Genomic DNA, 24,842 nt, shown 5'->3' with positions numbered 1-24,842 from the left:
TTTTTAAGAAGTTTAATAGAAAAGTTTAGGGAAAAGAAGGACTTGCATCTGGTTTTTATTGATCTTGAGAAAGCTTATTATAGCGTATCTCGGGAAGTACTTTGGTGGGTATTAGAAAAGAAGGGAGTTTGCAGTAGATATATGTAGGTCATTAAGGATTTGTATGATAGAGTAGTGACTAGCATCAGGACCGTAGGAGGAGAGGCTAGAGAGTTCCCAATCTCAATAAGTGTTCATCAAGGTTCTACCTTGAGTCCTTATCATTTTACTTTAATAATTGATGAAATTACTAGAAATATCCAAGATGAGATCCCTTGGTGTATGTTGTTTGTAGATGATATCGTGTTGATTGATGATAGTAGGACCGGAGTGGAATCCAAGCTAGAACTTTGGTGAGTCACATTAGAGTCTAAAGGGTTTAGGATAAGTAGGAATAAAAATGAGTATATGAAATGTAATTTCAGTAATGTAAGGAGTAGTAATAGAGAGAAGATTAAACTGGATAATTATAGCACTGATAGATTTAGATATCTTGAATCTATTATGCAAGGTGAAGGGGAAATTGAAGAAGATGTAGTACATAGAATTAAGACAGGTTGGGTAAAATGGAGGATTGCGTTAGGTGTGTTGTGTGATCGTAGAATACCCTTAAAATTAGAAGGAAAATTTTATTAGACGGCTATAAGGCCAGCTATGTTTTATGTTTTAGAATGCTGGGCAACTAAGAAACAATATATACAAAGAATGAAAGTTGTTGAGATGCACATGCTAAGGTGGATGAGTGGTTTAACATTAGAAGTTAAAGTAAGAAATGAACATATGCACAAATATTTAGGCATAGCACCGATTGAAACCAAAATAAGGGAGAGGCGACTTAGATGGTTTGGGTATTTAAAACGCATGCTTAGTAGAGCACCTATGAGGAGGAGTGAGTTAGTTATGGTTTCTGGCATGAAAAGGGTTAGGGATAGGCCTAAAATTACATGGAATGAGGTAGTGAGGAAAGATTTAATAGCCCTTAATATAATAGACGAAAATGTTCTGGATCTGGTGAATTGGCAGAAAATGATTCATGTAGCCGATCCCACCTGGTGGGACTTAAGGCTTGCTATTGTTGTTGTTGTATGTTCCAACCATAAACCCCATAAAACTGCATATTGGCTACACTTAGCAAGTCCTCCACTAAACAGAGGCAAACCCTACTCTCTTCCATAATATGAAACAATATACTCTAAATCCTCCATGCAAAGTCACAGTGCAAAAAAAGATGGAAAGTTGTTTCAAAATTCCTGTAACAGAGCACGCGAACATTTGGACAAAGCTTTCAAAGGTCTTCTAATTTGTAGCAGGTTATTGGTATTAATTTTGTTAAGCACAACCAACCAAGTAAATGCTTTAATTTTTGTTGGAACTTTAACCTTCCAAATAACAAGATAAAGAGGAAAGATAGAGTTTGAATGGGTAAAAAATTCAAAGAATGATTTACAAGAAAACACTTTCAAATGATCTAGACACCAAGCCCAAGGATAGATTTCATTGTTCAGTATAGACAACAAGGAAGACAACTCCATCTCCGTATCATTTAGAGGTCTTTTGAAATTAAGATTCCAAAAGACCGAAATGCTACTCACATTGTCCACAAAAAAGAAATAACTCTGTTTGGCTCATAGCACAATCTAAAGAGATGAGGAAAAGAAGTGGAAAAAGAAATGTTCCCGAGCCATGGTTCTTTTCAAAAATGAATCTGGGAACCCACTTCTCTTCTCATTCTTTTCCTCTATTATGATGTTCGATGATCCTTAGTCCAAACACCTCCAGCCACCCTTTGATTTAGGAATGTCAGCTGCAGTCAACAAGAATTCTAACAAGGGCATCAAGAAGAGCCCTCCAGCCCTTTTTCCGATCACCCTCTGAGATGCAAACAACGGGAAGGAACTTGCTGAAATATTTCTCCATACATAAATATGTGCCTTTGTCATTTTCAAGAAGCTTTCAAATCCACACAATCCTAAGCCTTGTTTAATTTGGTTACATGGTGACCCTCTATAGTACTTACATTGGCCTCGTATACTTAAGGACCCGGAAGAGTTCCTCCTTCTCCTACACGATGGAAGATGCGTGTCTCTTGGCATACTCCATACTTAGGTATGAATCCAGTTGAACTACGGAGAATGCTTTCCTCTCAACTTTGATAGTAGCAAACTCTCCCATCCCTATATGAACACCTTCGTGGGACCTAGTCTATCCAAGAAGGTTGAGGGATGAAGGTACTTGACAAGGTAGCAGCGGGTGACTAACAGTTAGCCACCTCTCTGGCTTACCAAAGAGGAGATTTTTGAGTCAGTAGTTCACGAGTAGAGGTTTCGTGAAGCTAGGGTTGATCTTGTGACCTATCTGAAAGATCTAAATGGGGTTACAATCAATACGAGGGCCTCTTCTGTCATGAAATAGGTTTTGAACTTCTTCCAGAGATGGAGAAGGAGAACTACAGAGAGCAAATCTAGGGTTTTGAAGTTGAGGCAAGGGTTATCTAATAGAATAGAGGGATGACTACATGGAAGGAGAGCAGTCTTTTTTATAGAGAAGAAGGTTGGAAGGTGGGCTAGGAGATGAAATGAGGGAGGGAATGCAATGCTCGAGGGTTCGAAGGGCAAGGACATTGTCGTCGAGAGGAAAGCATCGTTTTTACTCCTTTTCTATTATTATTGACAAGCCAGAGACCTATCTCTTATATATATAAAGTAGAGAGCGTGTAGCTTTCTTCTTCTTCTTCTTTTCTTTTCAACTAACAAAAAGGTCTTCCTTCAACAAAAAAGCTTTTCCTTTCTTCTTTTCTTCCTCTTTCCTCTTCCTCTTCCTCCTCCTTCTTCTCCTTCTTATCGTATGATGACAAGCTGAGAAGTTCACATCGGTTCGTTGAAGTAAGGTTAGTAATTTCTTCTTCCTTTTCTCTTCGTTTTTTTCTCTTTTTCTCTTTAATGACAATTATTGAATAAACAAGCTTGCAACAGTTTGCTCTTTGTAGAGCACTTTGCAGTTCATAGTATTTAGGTTTTTTTTTTTAGGGTCAAAACTGTTGAAGGAAAAACCTGCTCAGAGCTAGCTAGCAAGGTAGCTACATGAATGAAACTTGCTTTAATTTCTTGAACTTAAGAACAAATTTTTAGGCTTATTTTATTGAGAGTTGTCAAATCTTATGTTCCATGGATATGATCCTGTGGACCTCCCAATGATCCTATGTCGGATGCTGATTCTAACAACATTTGTTGTCAATTGATTTGGTTAATGAATATGTTGGATGAACTTGGGTCTGAACATTCCTAGCTTACGGTATTGATGCGTGATAATCAAGATGCTGTTCATATTGCTGCAAATCTAGTTTTTGTGAGAGGAAAAAACATATACTGAAGCTGATTTCACTTTCTTCAAGAGAAGCTTTGGAGAAAAGCTTACCAAAATCACTTATTTGACGTCTAAGTATCAAGCGGTTGATCTGTTTACTAAGTTTTTAGGGGGTGCTAGTGTTAAGTTCATTTGTAACCTGCTAGGAGATATATATGTTCAGCTTGAGGGGGATTGCTACAGTGTTACCATTTGTTAAGGGCTTTATTTACTTTTATGTATATGAGATATATCATAAATACAGAGATAATTTTTAGTAGATCCTAGAAACTTCTTGAGTTCCTTCTCCCTTTATTTGCTGACAGAGTTTAAGACTATTTTCCCCCCTCAAAATCATCTGGGTATTTAGATGTCATTTTATGTAACAAGAAATGTTAAATCAACCAAAAATTGTTATAATTCCTCCTGGAATTTGAGTGGATGTTGTGATTTGGCTAACAAGATACTTACTGCCCATATAGTAATTTGATGTTTAATTTTCATTAGGTTCTGAAAAGGCGAATGAACTTTTTGTTGTTTTTAGTAGATTTTTTGCCAGCTTAATTGTTTTAAGTAAATGAACTTTGGTGTGAGCTGACACATCCCCCAATCCCGTCAACAACTTTTGGCAGTAAGTGAGAAGTGCGATGAGTTTAAGGAGCTTTGCTAATTCTTACATTGTGAATTTTTTATGTAACAGCTTGCAGGATGAGATGTTTCAAAAGTTTAATTTTGACACAGAGTGGGCCGTAAAACTTATATCAAAGATTACAAATGACGAAGATATACCAATTGAAGGTGACGCAATTGTAAAACAGGTGCTGCTTGAGCTCATGTCCTATATGGCCACCTTATTGTTTATTATTGTTATTATTATTATTATTATTTTCTCTTTGTTATGCACTTTTTTTATCTCTGTCAAAACTAATCTTCTTAATACTAACTGGAGCGATCACAACTTCTAGCTTTTAGCCCTGCAAATCAATGCGGAGAAGTACTTCTTTGGTATAAGAAAGAGCTTGGTTGAGTTCGATGAAGTGTTGGAGGTATTCATTTGAAAGTAACATTGCCTCACTAGGAGTACTTTTTGAAATTTTAAAAAATTAGAAGAAAGGTGGGCTGAGCTTGTGTTTTTTGGGCCCCCTTTAGTAAGCTCATGTTGGTTATTCATCAAGGTTGTTAGTTCTAAAGTTTGTGAGTTTAAATATCTCAAGTTAGAGTGCATTTTAATGTCCTTTGAGAAGGAGAGACTATGGATTCCGGTGTACATTTTTTTTAAACGACTATTATCTCATTTTGTAAGAAACTTATTTAGCCAATATTTCTTGGTTTTCTCAAAGAAAAAATAGAAAAATGGGAAATCTTATCCTTTGTTATGACATTGAATCCTGTGAGAGGGTTAACTAATTCAAATGTTGATTACATTTCAGGTGCAAAGAAAGCATGTTTATGATCTCAGGCAATTGATTTTAACTGGTGATATGGAAAGTTGTTCACAACAGATATTCCAGTAAGTGCTAACTAATTTTCAGCAACTTGACTCGTGCTGTTTATCCTATTATATCATCCAATGTGGATTGACCTGCATTTCATGGATAATGCTGAATACAAGTGTTTCTTGGTTTCCTGTTTTCTCTCATAATACTCCATATTTATATGGTAGCAGTTGAATTATTTTCATGCATTAGAGTTTAAGAAGCTGATGGGTTATGCCAAATTAGATGAGAATGTTTTTATTTTTTACTTTTTTTGGGTCCACCGTAGATCACCTGAACCTAAACCCCACCACACCCTACCACCAAGCCAATGCCTTGATGTTATGTTTTCTCCTATTTTGATTTCTTCTGAATTTATTAGAACTGGCATTATGGGTAGGGATGTTCCACTGGTAGGCATGTTTAGTATGTTCTTGAGGCATGGGTGTCTGTTGACTTGTTTAAGTCTTCCTTGGGAGGGAAACCTTTGATCAATTAGTTTTTCGGAGCAAGTGGTGGAGTGGGTGGGTAAGGGATTGGAGGGTTAGAAGAGGGCCTAATTTCTGACTCTTTTCTCTTTTTAGGATTTCTGTTCATGTGGCTGAGTAGTTGAAGGAAATGAGAGATCTTTTATTATTTGGTAAGGGGGGATGGTAAGTGAGATCATTTAGTTAGGATATAGTTAGTGGACCCAAGTTAGAGGTGGGGTTAGGTATTGGTTGATGTCTAAAAACATTTCTTTAGTGGGAAAATGGTTTAGGAGATTTCCTTTCGAAACAAATTCTTTTTGGTTCTAGGTCATAAAGAGTAAGTGTGGTCTTTATCCTAGTGGGTGGGGGTGTTACTTTGTGCTTATGTTACTTGTAAAGTCATAATGGATGGGTTTTCAGGGGATGTTTCTCGTAAAGTATGATGGATGATCATACATGGATATTTTGGTCTGACTCTCTAATGTCCCCATGGATTTTTCTAAGTTGTCCACATGTGTGGGTTTGGGGATTCGATTCATTTGATGCCTTGACTGGGTGGAGCGGAAGAGTGCCTTTTGTTTATATTTTGATGGTTAATGAAATTTTATTTTATTCTAGGTGTGGTTAAGTCACCTAGGTACTGCTGTTTCAAAGAGAACTTAACTTTAAGCCTCAAAACCTAGGTTAAGCCTTAGTCCAATATATGTGTTAATGTTTATTTGGTCATTTAGCATTATTAGCATATGTTAGTTATGTTAGTAAGGGTATTATGGTCATTGGCATGGTACTTGACACATTATAAATAGAGGGAGAGACCTATTCATTGATGTGAGGTCTTCCATTTTACCCAATTATTTAACATGGTATTTGAGCAAGATCCAACAAAACCCTAATTGCATGACCGAAACTAAATCAAACCCTAAACATCATAATACCACGCAACCTGCTGCTGTAGAAGGATCATGAGCATCATCAAAGTCCAGGAGCAGGCTCAGGAGTTGTCAGAAAAAGCTGCAGTTGAGGGAAAAATCCTGGGTGCTGTTGTCCTCTTCAAAATCTCAAGAAATTCCTCATATTTTGCAAAAGTAACCACATAGCAAGCCACAGAACCCACCGATCTGCCAGCCTGCAAAATTTCACAGCCAGAGGAGCCTCCACAAGCTGGCTAAAATCCGGCAGTGCAGACCCCATGAGCCGGTGTATGAGTCTTTTTAGCAGCCATTTTGCTCCAATTTTCTCCCAAATGTCTTGAATCCTTCCCCATGCCATAATACCAAGTTGTTTGTCATCTTTTTGTTCAAAGATATCACCTTTTTAGTTGTTCATGTGCGGCATTCTGGGAGTGATTGATAGCTAATGCCTGAAGCTGTTGGTCAATGTTTATTGAGTTCATTGAGGCCTGAAACAGTGGTATTGCTGTGCCCTTGATTCGTTTCTATTTTGTTCATCGTGTGCTTGTGGTTTGCTCCAATTGTCGACATTGTGTATTGGGATGGTGTTCATGAATTCCAGGAGGATGTTGTTCGGTGTGTGTTTATGATTTACCACTGTATAGAGGCTGTTTGGCACTGTTAGAGCTGTCTGCTGGTTTCTTGGGGCTGTGTATAATTTTTTTGGTGCTGTGGTAGCCTTATGCTGGTTTAGTTGTGACTCATAAGAGGTGGGGTCACCTTATTCGTGGTTTCTCCAATTGTTTTGGTGCTGTGTTGGTTTCTTGGGGCTGTGTCTAAGTCTATTGGAGCAGTAGCAGCGTTTGTACATTGATTTTGTAGAGTTATGGCAGCGCTATGTCCAGTTGTTGGTACTTGTTTGAAGTTGAATCAATGGTTGACTTGTTTGTGTTTGTTTCGGTTGGTTAGGAAGTTCACTTGGGGTTGTTTCGGTTGGTCCGGAAGTTCAGTTCACTTTGGGAATTCCAAGAGCATTTTGTTCACTCTGTATTTCTAATTTGCTGCTGTATTGAAGTTGTGTGTGTGTTGGGACGGTGTCCTTAAATCCCGAAAGTGTTTTCCTCGTCTGGCATTTGTTCAGGTCAATAGCATACTATAATTGTCTTGGGGGAAGAGTATTCAAGGTTCCTACAACATCAAGCATCTTGACAAGCATCTCATCACATTGTGTCTTTTGCTCAGAAGGGTAATCCTACAATTCGTATGTCATCTAGTATCTGTCCCACTAGTCCTTAGATTATCGACTCTATTACAGTTGACCATATGATAGGTCTAACCAACTTCTTTTCTACCCTCCAGTATCCTAAAAATCTACCTCAAGTTTCCCTTGTTGATGGGTCCACAACTACAATTTAGGGGATATGAACAGTAAATCCTACTCCCTCCATCTTTCTTTCTTCTGCTTTGTACATTCCTAAGGGTAGACTTTTTCTAGTTACATCTTTACCAAAAGGTCTAGTAGTTCAATAAAAGAAAAAGTCCGTCTGGAACTCTAAGGAAAGAAGTAGGGTCCTACCCTTCCCCTAAGGGCAATACCTAGTTCCTTTCATAATTATAACATAAAAATAGTTAGAACTCTCTTCAATCGGCTCAATGCTAGCTAAGCAGATTCGTTGCTGATTCTTAAAAACTGTTGACGAATCTTCTATAACCTAGCTGGAAATTCAAATTTGGAGCTAATCCCCTTTCAATATCATGTCAGTTAGTAAGCTTACAAAGGCACTAAATTGCTTTGTAACCTTATTTCCTAGTTTTGTGGTTATTCAAGATCTGAAGACAAGGAAGACAATTGGCATAGGACATGAGGCTTGTGGACTTTACTACATTGAGTCGCTTGCTTCTCCCATTGCCTGATCAACTGTTGTTACACCGCTTCAAATACATTGTTGCCTTGGTCATTCGTCCTTGGACAAATTGAAACATCTACTTCCTACCTTGAGTTCTGAAGTCTTGAGTGTGAGTCTTGTCAATTGGGAAAACATTATCTATTCCCTTCGCTTCCTAGGTCAACAAACGGGCAGATAGTTCTTTCATGTTCGTCCATTATGATGTTTGGGGTCCTAATCCTGTCACGTCGATATTGGGGTTTCGGTACTTTTTTACAGTTGTCATTATTTGTCAATGACTACTCCATGATGACTTGGTTGTATTTAAGGAAAGATCGTTTTGAGTTCTTTAATATCTTTTGTGCCTTTTATTCTCAAATAAAGACTCAGTTTGATATGCCAATCAATATACTTTATAGTGATAATGTTAAATATTTTGTGAATGGCCGAATGAATTGGCCTTGAGTTCTGTATATTATATATAGACTTTACAAGAATGCTATACATGGAAAGTAAATAAGGTCTAGCATGATTTGAGCCCTATACAAGTAAACTATAATTTGTCAAGCCCTACACAAGTAGACTAAATATATGCTAACTGTACAAAATAATGAATTGAAATATAAGGAAATAAATGTGGGCTGAAGTAAGGAAAGAAATATTTTGCTTTGCTGTTTGCTGTTCCGTTGATAGCCTCCTTCAAATTTATTTTGGTTTATCAACAAGCATCAATTTGCTACTTAGGAAGTAATGTCGATGATGAGTGAGAGCCTTGGTGAAGATATCCGCAATTTGTAATTCAGTGGAAATGTGTGGAAGAGTGATAACACAAGCTTCAAATGCTTCATAGATAGAGTGACAATTGACTTCAATATGCTTCGTGCACTCATGATAGACGGGATTGGCCGTGATTTGGATGGCACTCGTATTATCGGCATGTAGAGGCGTAGGATCAGTCTCAAAAAAATCTCGCTCAGCAAGCAAGCCTCGAAGCCAAATAATTTCAGAACAACAAGAGACATCACCCGGTATTTAGATTCCGTCAATGACTTAGAAACTCTGTCTTGCTTCTTACCCTTCCAAGAGATCAATGCATCACCTAAGAACACACACCAACCAGTGATGGAGCGACGTGTATCCACACAACCAGCCCAATCAGCATCGTTATAAGCAGCAAGGCGAGTAGAATTTCCTGTAGGGAAGAATAAACCATGGGAAGAAGTGCCCTGAACATAGTGTATGATCCTACGAACAATAGCCAAATGAACATGACGAGGAGTCTGAAGAAACTGGCTGACTTGTTGTACAACAAAAGAAATGTTTGGTCTAGTAATAGTGAGATAGACAAGACTACCCACCAACTTCCGGTATAAACTGGGATCAACAAGTAAATCTCCCTACTCTTTGCGAAGCTTGACATTTAATTCCATGGGAGTATCAACAGAAGTACCCTTCAAAAGGCCAGCTGTGGCCACCAAGACACTCGCACACTTATGTTGATTGAGTGAAATACCAGAGGGACTACGATTCACCTCAAGACCAAGAAAATATGTGAGAGACCAAAGATCTTTCATATGAAAGGACTTTGAGAGATGAGTCTTAAGCTGAGCAAGTAAAGCAGAATCGGAACCAGTAATCACAATATCATCAACATAAACCAAAAGAACAACAATGCTCATGTCTGATTTCCGAAGAAACAATGAAGTGTCATACTTGCTCTGCTTGAATGAAAATTGTTATAAAGTGGTGCAGAATTTATCAAACCAGGCCCTCGGAGCTTGTTTGAGACCATAAAGAGAATGACAAAGCTTACACACATGTGACGTTGGAGAGGGAAAAAAGCCCGAGGGTGGCTTCATATAAATACACTCTTTAAGATCCCTGTGAAGAAAAGCATTCTTGACATCCATCTTATGTAGTGGCCACTCACTAGAAGCAGTAGCCAGAATCGTATGAATAGTAGTCATCTTAGCCACATGAGCAATGGTCTCTTCATAATTGACACCATATTCCTAATTATTCCCAAGTGCAACAAGGCGAGCTTTGTAACGATCCAGACTTCCATTAGATTGGAATTTGATTGAGTAAACCCATTTACAATCTAGAGGAACAATGGTGGGAGGACAAGGCTCAATGTCCCAGGTGTGATTGGCCTCTAGAGCGGCAATTTCTTCTTGCATAGCTTGTCGCCAACAATCATGCTTGGCAGCATGTGAGTAGAAGGTGGGAATATCTAAATTGGACAATGCAGCAGTAAGAGCTGAAACAGAGTTGCCAAAACTTAAAGAGGGAAACCCATACCTGTCTAGGGGTATAGATACTCGAGAAAAGCGACGTACCAAAAGCTTTGGAGGTGCTGCAACTGACTGAATCTGGAGCATGGTAGGATCGAATATCGGATGAGCTACTAGAAGAGACTGTGGGCAGGGGTGCCGCGTATACACAAGACTTGGTTTAAAACGAGAACTGACTGGATGAGGATCTGAGAACTGCTCCTCAAAGGTGTGGAGAATCACAATAGGAGAGGAGGGGACAGAGGACACAGGAAAGAAATGTTGATTTTCAAAGAAAATAACATTCCTAGAAATGCGTGCACGATGTAATGTAGGATCATGGCAAACAAATCCCTTTTAACACACATTGTATCCCAAGAATGCTCATTGAATAGATTGATCAGATAATTTATGTCGCTCATGAGGAGGTAAATGAACAAAACATACACAACCAAAGGTACAGAAGTTATCGTAACTAGGTATCTTAGCAAATAAACGGAAATAGGGAGACTCCATGAGTAGGACTTGAGAAGGTGAATGGTTAATCAAGTAGCAGCAGTTTTTAGAGCCTCAAGATGGAACAGAGGATTCGAGCAAGAGAGTACGGAGCACATCTAGGAGATGACGATTTTTTCGTTAAGCTACTCCATTCTATTAGGGAGTAGTAGGACATGAACATTGATAAATAATGCCTTTAGAAGCCAAAAATGCCTGAAACTTAGTAGACACATATTCACCACTAGAATCTGCACGTAATGTCTTAATAGAAGCAAAAAATTGATTGTCAACATACACTAAAAACTCAATGAAAGTACGGAAAACCTCAGATTTAGAGCGAAGAAAGTAGACCAAAGTAAATATGCTATGATCATCAATGAAAGTCACATAGTATTTAATTTTTTCATGTGAACTAATTGGGGAAGGTCCCCAAACATTACTATGGGTAAGCTCAAAACACTAAGAAGCTCTAGTAGCATGCAAAGGGAAAGGAAGAGTTTTGCTTTTACCAAGTTTGCAAGAGGCACACTCAAGAGATAAAGAAGAACGTTCTTTATTACCAAGTAAACTGGAGTTCAATATATGAGATAAGATCTGAGTACGGGATGGCCTAAACGACGATGCCACACCATACTAAGATCTGAAACATTATTACAAGCAAAATACTTAATAGAAGAAACTGGAGAACATGCTGGAACAGGCAAAAGTAGTGGAAACAAGTTCCCCACTTTAGGTCCCTTCGCGATCTGCTTCTCCGTTACTTGGTCCTCCACAACACAACCATTACCAGAAAAATTAACAGCACAATTTTTATCAACTAATTGACCAACAGAAATACGATTCATGGTAAGCTGAGGAGCAAGAAACACATTAGTGAACTTAGAAGAGGCATCTCCGACAACAGCTATTAGTAAAGAACTGCCATTGGCAATCTGAATAGTAGATTGACTAGCGTAGGGCCAAACATGACACAAGGTAGTGGGATTATTTGTCATGTGAATAGAGGCACCCGAGTTCACATACCAGATATTAGTAGAATTGTTACATTGGAGCCCCATTTCTGATAATGTCAAAATTAGCATATGTTGCACCATTTTGGGGTTGCAGTATTTTGTTGGAGGAGGTGCAGGAACAGAGAAGTCACCTGAAGAAGAGCTAGGGACCGCAAAAGTCACTGTGGGGGGTACACTAACAGAAGTCTGGAATGTGTGGGCCTGATGATTCCGCGGGTAGATACGACATTCTTTGATAATGTGACCCTTCTTCTTGCAATAAGAGCAGAATATCTTAGAACAATTACTAGCGATATGTCCAAATTCTTTGCAGCAAAAACATTGCAAAGTGCTAGAATGCGCAAGCAGTCCTCGTCGTTGAGCAGCATAAGCCACAAGGGCAGACTCGGAACTACCATGAGATTGTGCTAGAGTAACTTGAGTACTAAGCTGTTGTTCTTCACAAAGTAACTCACGAAAACAAACATCTAAAGAAGGTACAAGAGAGCGATTTACTAGAGACGAGCGAACATATTCATACTCGAGGTGGAGTTTCATAAGAAACTAATCACGACGACTAGTCTCGTGAAGACTTTGAATAATGGGAAGAGAAGCCACAGGAACATCTGCAGTAACTAGACCAGAATATTCATTCCAAAGAGTTAGAAACCCCGAATAATAGTCTTGGATGGAATAATTGTCATGTTGAATGCTCTAACTGAAAACGATGGGCACCATTATCTTGATGATATACTGTTTTTAAATGAGTTCACATGGATTGAGCGGTGCGATAAGGTCGCAAGTTGGGGACAATATGTGGCCCAACCGAGCCAAGAAGCCAAGACATAATCTGAGCATCAAGCACAACCCATGAAGGACAAGCTGCGGACTCCTTGGATTTATCAGGATTGGGTGCACAATCCATGCTATCAATATGACCCCAAAGATCTTTTCCCTTCAGGAAAAGTTCAAATTGAAAAGCCCACGTAGAATAATTATTGCCTGTAAACTTGGCACACACAGGTGCGGAGTCCATGCTAAATAATGGAGAAAATAGAGAAGCCCAAAAAAAAAAAAAAAAAAAAAAAACTGTGCCAAAAGAAACAGACCACCAGAAAATCTAGAAGCCCAAAATAAACAACGCAGGTACAAAGAAAAACCAAGAACAACCTCCCTGCACTAAAAAATTAAATCATGAATCAAAAAACTGCACTAAAAATTAAATCTTGAACCAAAAACCTGCTGTGTCGAGAAGATAAGTACCAGAAACAGCAACAGAAAGCTGTTGCCTGCTTGCTGAGAGACACAAACAGCAACAGAAATCGGAGAAATTAGTGGCAAACAAGAAACCTGCTGTCCCTGCTTGCCGAAAGTCACAAACAGAAATAGAAAACTGTTGCCTGCTTGCCGAGAATCACAAGGACATAAACTGGAGGAATAAATGGCAACCCAGAAACCTACTGTGCCGACAGCCACACAGCCACAGAAGTACCGAAAGAACAGAGAAAAATTCCAGAAGATAAAACAAAACCACAACAGCCACAAAACCGAGAAGAAAAAAAAAATCGAAGGGAAAAAAAATCCTAGCAGTCAGCTGGCTCTAATACCATGTCAAATATTTTGTGAATGGCTGAATGAATTGGCCTTGAGTTCTGTATATTATATATAGACTTTACAAAAATGCTATACATGGAAAGTAAATAAGGTCTAGCATGATTCAAGCCCTATACAAGTAAACTATAATCTGTCAAGCCATATACATGTAAACTAAATATATGCTAACTGTACAAAATAATAAAATTGAAATATAAGGAAATAAATGTGGGCTGAAGTAAGGAAAGAAATCTTTTGCTTTGCTGTTTGCTGTTCCGTTGACAGATAATGCTAACGAGTACTTTAGTACCCAATTCAGTAGTTGTATGACTAATTCTAGTATGATCCATCAATCATCTGGTGCCCACACTCCACAAAAAAATGGAGTTTTAAAGTGGAAAAATAAACATATTCTCAAAGTCACTTGTACCCTATTGTATCAAATGAATGTTCCCAATGTTTTTTGGAGTGATGTCGTACTCACTGTTGCTCTCTCATTAATAAAATGCCATCCTTTGTTTTTGGTGGTAAAATCTCATTTCAGTTGGTACCTTTACCTCTTGATAAGTTTGTGGTTGTCTTGAAGGTTAATCTAGATGGTTCATGGTTTGATTGAAGGCCCATATTGTTGCTAAGGGATATACTCAAGTGTATGATTTGGATTATTGAGACACATTCTCTTCAGTCGCTAAACTTGCTTCAGTACATTTATTCATCTCCTTAGCCACTACTTGTCATTGGCCTCTACATTAGTTAGATATGAACACTTTCCTACATGGTGATCTTCAAGAGGAGGTCTATATGGAATAACCATCTGGGTTTCTTTCTCAGGGGGAGTCCGACTTTGTATATCAACTCAAGAAATCATTATATGGTTTAAAACAATCTTTCAGAGCATGGCTTGTTAATTCAGTGCTGTCGCACTTGAGTTTCGCCTCCAATGGTGTGCAGTGGATTACTTTGTATTTTGTCATCATATTCCATTTGGCAAGATTTTCCTTATTGTGTATGTGGATGATATTGTGATTATTGGAGATGATGATTAAGACATCTAGGATCTAAAAGTTTTCCTTTAGACTAAATTTCAAACCAAGGTTTTGGGACCATTGAAGTATTTCTTGGTAATTATCAAGATCTCATATGGGAATGGTCTTGTCACAGAGAAAGTATGTTCTTGATCTATAGATGAGACTGGATTGGGTTCCAAACCTATTGATACACCTAGGGATGAACTCAGTTTTATTCGGTTCAGTTATGGCTTAAACTGAAAACTGAATCGAAATGTTTGGTTCTTGAAAATATAAGACCAAATTCAAACCATAAATTATTGGTTTAAAAAAAAAACTGCAATCCATTGGTTAAACGGTTTGGTTTGGTTATTTTCGATTTTTAAATTTTAAACTAAACAAGCCATTGAGGTCATTGTAGTTGGAATCAGCCCAAATATCTCTAAGCCCAACAAAATTGGATGCCTATCACTGGAGGATGCTTGTATTGGAGAGCATTGCGGGGGATATATAGGAAGTGAAAAGGAGTTCCCAAATTCTATTCAATCGATGTGGGACAAGAATAAAAGAAGAGTGTGCAACTTATTTATTATGCTCCCACATCTGAAGCTTCTAGGCCATCCTCTACAAATGATGATTTCATTTTTTTTGTTACTTATCTTGGAAGGCTTGGATGAGATCGGTGGTCTTTGGGTTGGGTTGGGTTGGGTGGGGCGGGGCGGGGCGGGGCGGGGGTGGGGGGGTGGTTAGGGGAGGGGTAGGCCACATGGGTTTCTTCGTTAGAGAGGTAACGATGGGGAGAGGAAGGGCTTTGGGGAAGATGGCGGTGGCAGAGGAGGGAGAGAGGGAGAATGGTTGCGGGTTTAGGGGTAGAGGATGAAGAGGCTAATGCCATTGATGGCAGAGGCAGATTGGCAGAGCGTTCTTGGTACTGCAGTGGTGATGGTGGATCTACTTAAGGCTAAGGCTTTGGGAGGGATGAGTCAGCGACATCTATAAATATACAAGTTATTATATTTTAGTAATTATTTTCGTTTTTGCTTAAAAATTGAAACCGAAGACCAAAAAACCGAACCAAAACTGATTTTGGTTTGGTTCTAGTTCGATTTTCGATTTTTTAGTAATTTTTAAACACCCCTAAACACACCCATGGATTCCAATAGTAAGTTGGTGCCATATAAATGATTTTTTGCTAACTTAGGACAATGCTGGAGTTTTGTTGGGAAGTTGAATTATCTCAGTCACTTGACCAGATATATCTTTTGCAGTAAGTGTTGTGAGTCAATTTCTCGATCCTCTATGACCAAGTCACCGGGACGCAATAATTTACATTTTGAGATATCTCAAAAGTGCACCAAGGAAAGGTGTCTTATATCAGGATCAGGGTCACAATCATATTTAAGGATATACAAATGTAGATTGGGCCCAGTTGCCTTCTGAACAAACATCCACAATTGAGTACCATGTCTTTGTTGATGGTAATTTGGTTGTTTGGAAATAAAATGTGGTGGCTAGGTCAAGTGTTGAGTCAGAGCGTAGGGCTATGGCTCACACTACATGTGAACTTGTTTGGTTGAAGAACATTATTGAAAAATTGAATTTTCCAGATTCTCAGCCTATAAAACTGAAGTGTGATAATCGAGCAACTATTCATACTGCCTCCAACCCATTCTTCCATGAGCGGACAAAGCACATTGAAGTTGATTGCTACTTTGTTAAGTAGAAACTTGTACATAAGCTTATTACAACCACTCATGTGAAGTATGATTTTCAGCTTGCTAATTTATTCACTGAAGCCTTTGGAGGTGCTCGTGCGAAATTCGTTTGTAACAAGCTAGGAGTATATGATATATATGCTCCAGCATGAGGGGGAGTGTTAATGGTTATTTGGTCATTTAGCATTATTAGCATGTGTTAAGAGTTATGTTTGTTAGGGTATTATGGTCATTAGCTTGTACTTGGCTTATATTTTAAATAGAGGGAGAGACCTATCATTGATGTGACTTCTTCCATTTTACCTAATTATTCGACAATATGAAAGTATGTTTTTGGTTGCAAGCTAGAGTCGGATTTGGGTATACGGTTATATGAGGAGAAGGTAGGCTTCACAAAGTGAAATGATCTTAGCATAAATGATTTAGGTATTTCAATAATAAAAGGAAATGTAATGAAGAAGAATCTACAGAATGTTGGTTTGACTAATGGTCATGCACAATTAAGATGGTACTGTTTGAGAAAAGGATGTGTTAAGTGGGGCATGAGTATCTTCTCAAATAACGGTACTCTTGAACCCAACTCTCCCTTGCAAACCTGCTTTTTGGAGATTAGTCTTATCTTAGGTTCTCTTTAAAACAGTAGTAATTAGGTGATGTAACCACACCAAGGATAAAATAATTGGTTATTGGTGACTCCATTGAACCCTTAAAATACATAAAAACACATTCTTCCTCACCCCCTTGTCGAGGTATCGTATCCCTGGACCTGCATGTGTTGACAGTATGTACCTACTTGATCAATAAGCCTACTAACACTATATTTGGCAACAGGGCCTACCAAGTACCAACATTAGTCGCAATGGCTCATGCAATGGCTGACATCACTCATACATTCATTTCCCATGGTTTTATTTTTGAATATGATTTGACTTCACTTTTGTCAAATAGAGATAGTAGACATGGAAATGATGGTGCACACTCTTTCCTTCGCCCCGCACCTCCCCCCTCCCCCTCACAAAAAAAATAACCAAAAAAAAATATGGAGACTTCCTGCATCTTAATTTTTAAAATTCCATTACATTCTAATTACCTAATGGGTTGCTCCATCACGTTTTTTTAGTACTTTGATATTTGCACCTACATCTCTTTTTTGTTTCTATGAGATTGATATTCTGTAAAATCTCACAAAAAAATAAAATAAAAAATGAGAGTGAGATCTAATTTACAAACAAGTGATTGTTGAGGAGCCAAAGTTGCAGCAACTTCTTGTACTAACTTCTTGTACTATAAACATGGTACCTTCTATGGCCATGAAAAGGAAAGGAGAATTCCTGGAAGCTCTCTCTATGATTTTTTTCAGTTTTCAACAAAAGGAGCATTAAAAAAATTCATTTCTAACGAGTCTCTGCTTGAAAACTCACAGATTCAAGAACTAACTTTAAAATTCCTTTTTGAAGTTTGTAATTATTTACTTCAAGTGATTCTGCTCCTGATTCTGACAATCAATATTATTAGTGAAGTTGAAAACAGTATTGAGTGCTCAAAATAGTTGGATCTTGAAAACATTTACTAAAACTGACATGCCTTATAAATAGTTTTTCTGTATCATGAGGTGTTGAAACTAGTGAGGTTGCAAAGTGTGAACAGCATGCAAAAGCAGACATTCGTGCAACATTACTTATAAGCAAGGTCCTAAATTTCAATTTCGACTCAAATTTCGAAGCTCCAAAAGTACGAAAATTTCGACAGAAATTTCGATTTCGATGTCAATTTCGATTTCGATTTGAAAAAATAACGGAAACTAGTAGTAAAGCATGAAATTATTTGTGAAACTTTAGAAATGGTTAACAAACATAATAATATAAGTTTTAAGACTAATATATTACAAATTAAATACATCTATGTTTTGTATGAAGTGGAAAAGTCGTAAAATAGTATGTGTATCAAACATGCTTGTAAGATAATGTACATTAAACATATTCAGTTAATGCAAATGAAATTCATAAATCATTTAAAAATTATTGATTATACAAATATTGATAATTTAGACATGAATGGTTAAATAAAATATTTCAATAAGTTTATTTTTTCATATAATTTCAAAAGCACTTGTGATAACATTTTGTTGAAATTTAAGACCATGCTTATAAGAAATAAAGTATTTTAAATTGCATAAATGTAAATGCAGAAGTATGTCAGACATTTTATAATACTGTAAATGAAATATTAGTCCTTGTGTACCAATTCTTTTAAATCACTGTTAAAATAGTTATATATAACTTTAATAGATATTTTAATGGCATTTTTGTAGTCAATATAATGTTTAATCATTCAACCTTCAGCTTTCAGGATTTGCTTTGTGTGTTCTGGCCATTTTGTTGGTGTGATTGTTGTTGTAGTTGCAAATTTTCATCAGCATAAGACTGCTTACAGGTACATGCAAGCAGTGGTAGATGAAATCGTCTTTGGAAGTGTTGATCCAGTGAAGGTAGCTAAGATTTTTTAAGGATGTTGTCTGCTTCACATCCCACCCCCACACCACCACCTCCCCCTCCCCCTCCCCCTCCCCCTCCCCCCTACAAATAAAAAATCCTTCTATACAACATAAAACACATTTTCTAATTATTTGCTTCCCTTCATTAATAGCATCCAAGTAGGTGGAGCTTGAGTAAACTTTTAAAAGAGTTTTTGGGTATTGGAGGAAAACTACTAAGTGGTGAGTTTATTTGAATGCATCCTTGATTTTGTCTTTTCTTTTTGAAGATCATTATCCTTGGTTTTGTGAATTATTAATGACTGGATCAGAGTCGCAGATTACCATGCTCAACTTGAATTCTTATAAATAAAGCCTCTCCAGATTCATTTGCAGGGATAACAGAGGAAACTTTACTTAGGTCTCTTACTCAACTTCATGAATTGAGTTCAGTAGATGTTAACAACTTCTACCTTCCAAGCTTGCCAACTCCTCCAAATGTTTTCAAAGGAATTCGCAAGAAAAGCTCTTCGTTGAAACGTTGGCTTGACATATGCTCTGATGACTCGGCTAAGTGAGTTTAACTTTAATTTTATTTAGATTTAAAAGGTTTTTTCCTTGATTTTTTTTTTTCGTGTGATTTCTGTGGTGCATGACCTGCTATTACGTCTATTGCAGGGATGGAAGGTATCGATCAACCTCCAATCTTCTTCGAAAATACCTTGGAGATTTTCTAATTGCTTCATATTTAGATGTTGTGCAAGAATCAGGCAATGATTATACGTATGTGAAGGAAATAGAGGTAAGTCCTCTCTTTCGTGTGTTCAGTTGCTGGAGATGAAAAAACTTGGTTTCTATGTGATAATTGACTGACTTAAGCTGGCTTGAGTATGTATCTTGGTTCCTACTTATACTGCTATAAAATTACTCCAAATGCAGCTAATTGCAGTTTAATCTTGCATAAAATTACGTAATATTTAATCCTAGTTATGTCGGTACTTGGTATCAACAAGCAGACTGAAAGTTCTCATTCTTATTGTAGTCTTCATTACATGCATGGTTCCAGTGTAGGATCAGATAGTGATTTGCAATTTTGCTTAATATCTTCGAGAGAGAAATATTAAGGGCCCGTTTAGTTGTGGAAAGCATTTTCTATTTTCCATTTTTTTAGTTTTCTAAAGAAGTTTAAGAATTTCAGAATTTTTTTTTAAAGATAGTTTTCCAATATTTGTATAAAAAAGGTAGTAAATAAAGAGTGTTTTTAGTTCTCCAAAACAGGTTTTCATTTTTTATTTCTAGATTTCGAAATAAGTACAGCAAAGATAATAATAGCCCTATTGTTCCGATGGAGAGAAGAACCTATGATTAGCTTTTCGGGAAATTTTCAAACTAACAATTTCTAGTAAGGATATATAGGAAAAATGTATTATCAATTGTACTATCAACGAATTTTCAATTCGGAGAGGTATTTGTGGAAATATTTATAATCCATCTAATTGCAAAAACTATCAAAATGAAAGAATTTAAGTAAAAAAGAACTAAAGGATTTATTATAATTACAACATATTAATCAATATTCGATTGATTGGTTTGGGGTTATCAACAAAAGCACGATAATTTCCTGAGAATCCCTTATCCCTCTTATATACATAAAGAAGATATCCACTCATTTTTCATTTTTCCAAAAATTATATATGATGCTATTTGGGATTATGGATTTTGGAGCACGGAATTGGATTTATGTGGATTTGGAAGAAACTCAATTCATAATCCTTACAAATCAAAGTCCAAGATATGAATTCCATGCTCATATGCAAAGTAAAAAATGAAAAATCTAGAAAATATTAAAAAGATGTTGTCTAATTTTTTTAATATAAATTTACAAAATTGGAAAACGAGGCATCTTTGTAATTATTTAAAAAATTAGGAATGAAAATAAAACTATTTCCAAAGGTAGATAGTGCCTATTGTTGTTTATTTATTTTAAACAAATGTTGTAAAACTAAAAATATTAGCTAATTTTTTTGTAATTCTTTGAAAAATTAAAATAAAATATAATTTTTTCCACAACTAAGTGCCCTAATTGTTACAAACTCATTTTTAACTTTTATATTATACATTAAAACTTCAGTCTTAGTTATTAGGGGAGAGTTCTCATGAATATATATAGACACACACACACACACACATTGATCAGCAAAGAATTGTGTTAGAAACTTATAAGAGAAAAGACGATGCATAAAAAAGGGGAATAAAACAAGAAGAACAAGAAGCCCTCCCTTTACAAAAAAGAAACCAGCTATAGTATTACAGAAAAAACAAAAACAACTAAATGTAGTGGGGACAACCAATCCTACTGTAAGCCTTCACGAAAGAAATCACTTGTCAACACCCAAAGTACTCTACTCGAAAGAAAATTGTCAGTAGTACACAGCTTTGAAGATGCTAGCACGCCTCTCCAACCAAACACACCATATAATTTCCATAGTAGTGCACCAATATAAAGCTCCTGCATCCTTTTCCCTTGCCAATAAACATAATACTAAAAGCCTTCAACATGGAGGGCAGTCCCAATTTTTACCAAGGAGCCAAAGGCACCTCCCCTGCTCCAAGGTCCTCCCAAAAATGAATTCTCTCCTGATTAGCCACCTCTTATACTGGACATTAGGAAAAAGATAATGATAAATCCGAGACACAAACTTCCAAGGACTTGATAAGTAATGTTAACTCCCACTTTAGCATCCCACCCATTTTGTAGCAGACCAAATTTATTGTGAAATACCCTTACATATAAGTAAATTTTGTATTGTGCATAGGATCAATTTTTGGATATTGCTATTGTATAGGGATATAATAGTGTAAAAAAAGGAGGCCATGCCATTAGGCAAATGACAATGTAAAAAATTGATATTATTCCACTTACCATGGAATAGAATAGGGGTAAACTTTCCCATGGCTAGTTTTGGAAAGTCATTTCTGGCCTATTCCATGTTAGCTGTAATAATCCAAAGATTTGCATGTTCATTTGCCTAAGAATGATAACACCATTTCTTGTACACTATGATATCCTTATATAATGACTACACCATTCCCATCCAGTTCCATTCTGTGAACCAAACCCAACCTTTATAACACCTTTTAACAATTTTTATTACCGTTGTTCATGATGGCCCCCTGCTCTTTTCCTTTGGTTTTCCCCAATAACCCCATTTTCGTTTTTCAATTGCTCGGTTTTGAACTATGGATCAGTCCTGTCAAAACACTCAGGAAACTTGTAGAAAGCTGAAGGGGGTCATGGTATTCAAACCTTTCTTGAAGTCAAAATTGTTTAGATTGCTGTCTCTTAGATCATTGAACATAAAACATAAGCGGATTAGCTGTTATGGAATGTTCAGTAAAAAAGATGTTATCCTGAGTAGGAAACTCTCTTTCTTTCTCTCTCCATGTGCGTGCGTGTGTGTTTTGACTCTTGTCTAACATCCTCCAGTGCTCTTCTCTCTTTGGAACTTTACAGTCCTTTTCTTTTAACCACAATCATTCCCCTTTTTGTAAATTACCACTTGGTTCGTTGATACGAGGTTTAAACCCTGCTTAAATGCAGGGTGGAATGAGCCCATCTCCACCTGGCAATATACTGAATGAGCTCCTGTGGGAGTATCATGAGCTGTAGGCCTATACTGTTAACACCTTATTCACGACTAGGACATATCCTAGCAAGGAGTTTGTGTAACACAACAGAAGCAAGATGTGGTAAGGGGTATTGAGATTCTGTCCTTGCTTCACAGTTTGAAGGAATTGGTGTTGAGTTGGCCATCCATTGTGGGGAATTGGTGTTGTGTTGGCCATCCATTGTGGTAAACTATCTGTGGATTAAAGAATATGTGACATGAATTTTTCAAGAACAAATAAAAATTAAAGCATTTATCATCTGGTTTTCTTTAGGTATAACCTCAAGAGCATTAGAAATTTTATGTGGTTAATAATTGTTCTGCAATTAGGACATGCTGTTGAATGCTTTGAATTTTTTTTCCAAGAGTTGGGATTTGGAAGGGGAGTAGTTTTTTTTTTTTTTTTTCCATGCCAATGTATCAGCTTATTACAATCTTGGAAGCGTTATGGCTGTTGCTTACTAGCCTACTTGAAACTTTATATTTGTTTTCAACTTTCATTGTTATTATTTTTAATTGGGATGCAGAGAGAAGTCCTTGTAAAGACTCTGGATTGCTTCTGGAGGGATCATCTTGTAAACATGAACAGGCTTAGTTCAGCGGTATCCCATATGCTTTCCTCTTCATTTTTTTTTTTTTGTTTCTCTCTCTCTCTCTCTCTCAATTTTTGTTTAAAATCCCTTCTTTCCAAACACTGGGACTTAAATTGGGAGGCTTTACAGGTGAATGTAAGGAGTTTTGGGCACAGGAATCCTCTTGAGGAGTACAAAATTGATGGTTGTCGATTTTTCATCTCAATGCTCAGCGCAACTCGAAGGTTAACTGTAGAATCACTCCTCCGGTACTGGTCATCCCCAATGGAGTCTCAAGAAATATTTGTATCATAAGAGAAGAATGGTTTCCAAGTTAAATGTGTTCCTAAAATTTTTGCCTTCTACAGCTACAGGTACCTATCATTTTTTCATGTACAACATGGTATCTGTACCTTCAATATTTATGTAATTATGTTTGACAAAAATCATTTTTTCTAATTTTTTTCCTCTTTAGCATGAGAGCAACCATTCATGATTAGATAATTTTACATTTCCTTCTGCAAATTAATGGGCTTGGTTTAAGGTTGTTCCGTATTGTGGACTCGATAGTCTACTGTTTGTTTAGCTGGTGAGATGTGTGAGACTAAAAGTTTCATGTCTTAGATCCCTTTTAAAACCAATATTTGTTTATGTATTTGTTATGTAGGGTTCACTTGTCTCATTGAAGCCTCTGTATATACATTTGTATTCTACAGGTATTTAATATGGATTATGCATGTAGGGTTAAATTGCAAGAAAAATTAAGTTCTGATTCGAGAATTATATAGAGCACTCTTTCTGGGTCGTGAATCAATGGTAAGGTTACTATTTATTGATTGATTGGTCATGAGTTCGAGTCAAGGAAATAGTCACTCTGCATAAAAGTAGGAGTAAGACTATATATTTTGTGACTATTTTCTTCCTACCTTCGTAAAGTAGAAAGTTGTGTGGCTTGGGGCACTTCTTTTACAGTTTTTCCAACTTATTAATCTGACTGTATTGTGTTTATCATCGTAATTAAAGAGATAGGCAGTTAACTTAAGAGACTTAACGTGTGCAACTGATTAGTTTGGTACGAGTTTTAAGATAATGTTATTTCTAGTTGAAATCGAAGATCAACTTCAGAGGGTTACTGTTGAATAAATTATTAGATAGAGCAAGGATTGAGTGCAAAAATTTACCAGCAAGGTGTTAAAAAGGGTTCAATTGCAATATTCTAAATACAAGTGTTGCTTTACAAAAAATTAAATAGAAACCCTAGAAACGACTTTCCTTTATTAAAAAACCATCCATATTAAATACTCAAAAAATTAAGAAAATTAAAACAAAAAATAGAAACTCTAGAAAAAAAATAAAAACCCTCTTTCTTTTAGAAAAAAAAAAAAAAAAAATAAAAGTCTATAGAAAAACTAAAATTTCCTTAAAAGGAGATTAGTATTTTAAAAATAAAAAACACTCAAAAAAATTTTTTTTTTGTTCAAAGCACACTAAAAGTAAAATTGAAAAAATAACAGAGAATTATAATGAAAGGGCCAATTTTCATCTTTTTGAAAAACCAGAAGTCACAAACTTATAAAAATGAGGGTTCTTCAAAGTCAAAGAAATTAAATAACAAAAATCCTAAGAAGCAGAAATAGAAAATAAAACATACATACAAACAAAAGTGAGAAAATTAGATGATGAACAAAAACTAAAAGAAAATGAGGGGAAAAAATTAAGTTATAATAGTAAAGAGCAGAAACAAAAATAAAAAAGATTAAAAAAAAAATGAAAAAGGTAAAGAATAAGGAGAATTGAAAGCAAAAAAAATAAAAAATAAAAAAATCTGCAAGATGGGAAATTTTAGGAAAATCTAAGAGATAAAAAAACAAATACACAAGTCAAGAAAATATTCGAAAAGGAAAAATATAAAAAAAAATATAAATTCTGAAAATTTAAAAAAAGAGAAT

General features: G+C 36.5%; 1 protein-coding gene across 2 annotated transcripts in view; it reads left to right on the top strand.

Annotated features, from left to right (window-relative positions):
* LOC131162013 (protein translocase subunit SECA2, chloroplastic) overlaps positions 1–23,347 on the top strand; it is a 77,111-nt gene extending 53,764 nt beyond the window's left edge. For both annotated transcript variants that reach the window (XM_058118108.1, XM_058118107.1), the window contains 9 exons: positions 4,082–4,199; positions 4,347–4,427; positions 4,812–4,891; positions 18,614–18,668; positions 18,827–18,896; positions 19,038–19,227; positions 19,332–19,455; positions 22,849–22,923; positions 23,044–23,347. In XM_058118108.1, the coding sequence (XP_057974091.1) occupies positions 4,082–4,199; positions 4,347–4,427; positions 4,812–4,891; positions 18,614–18,668; positions 18,827–18,896; positions 19,038–19,227; positions 19,332–19,455; positions 22,849–22,923; positions 23,044–23,208 (958 nt within the window). In that variant the 3' untranslated portion in view covers positions 23,209–23,347. The remainder of the gene's footprint in view (positions 1–4,081; positions 4,200–4,346; positions 4,428–4,811; positions 4,892–18,613; positions 18,669–18,826; positions 18,897–19,037; positions 19,228–19,331; positions 19,456–22,848; positions 22,924–23,043) is intronic.
* The last annotated feature ends 1,495 nt before the right edge of the window (positions 23,348–24,842 follow it).

The sequence above is a fragment of the Malania oleifera genome, chromosome 8 (assembly GCF_029873635.1).
Source record: "Malania oleifera isolate guangnan ecotype guangnan chromosome 8, ASM2987363v1, whole genome shotgun sequence".
In the NCBI taxonomy this organism is placed as follows: domain Eukaryota; kingdom Viridiplantae; phylum Streptophyta; class Magnoliopsida; order Santalales; family Ximeniaceae; genus Malania; species Malania oleifera.
This window is presented reverse-complemented; position numbering and strand designations above follow the sequence as displayed.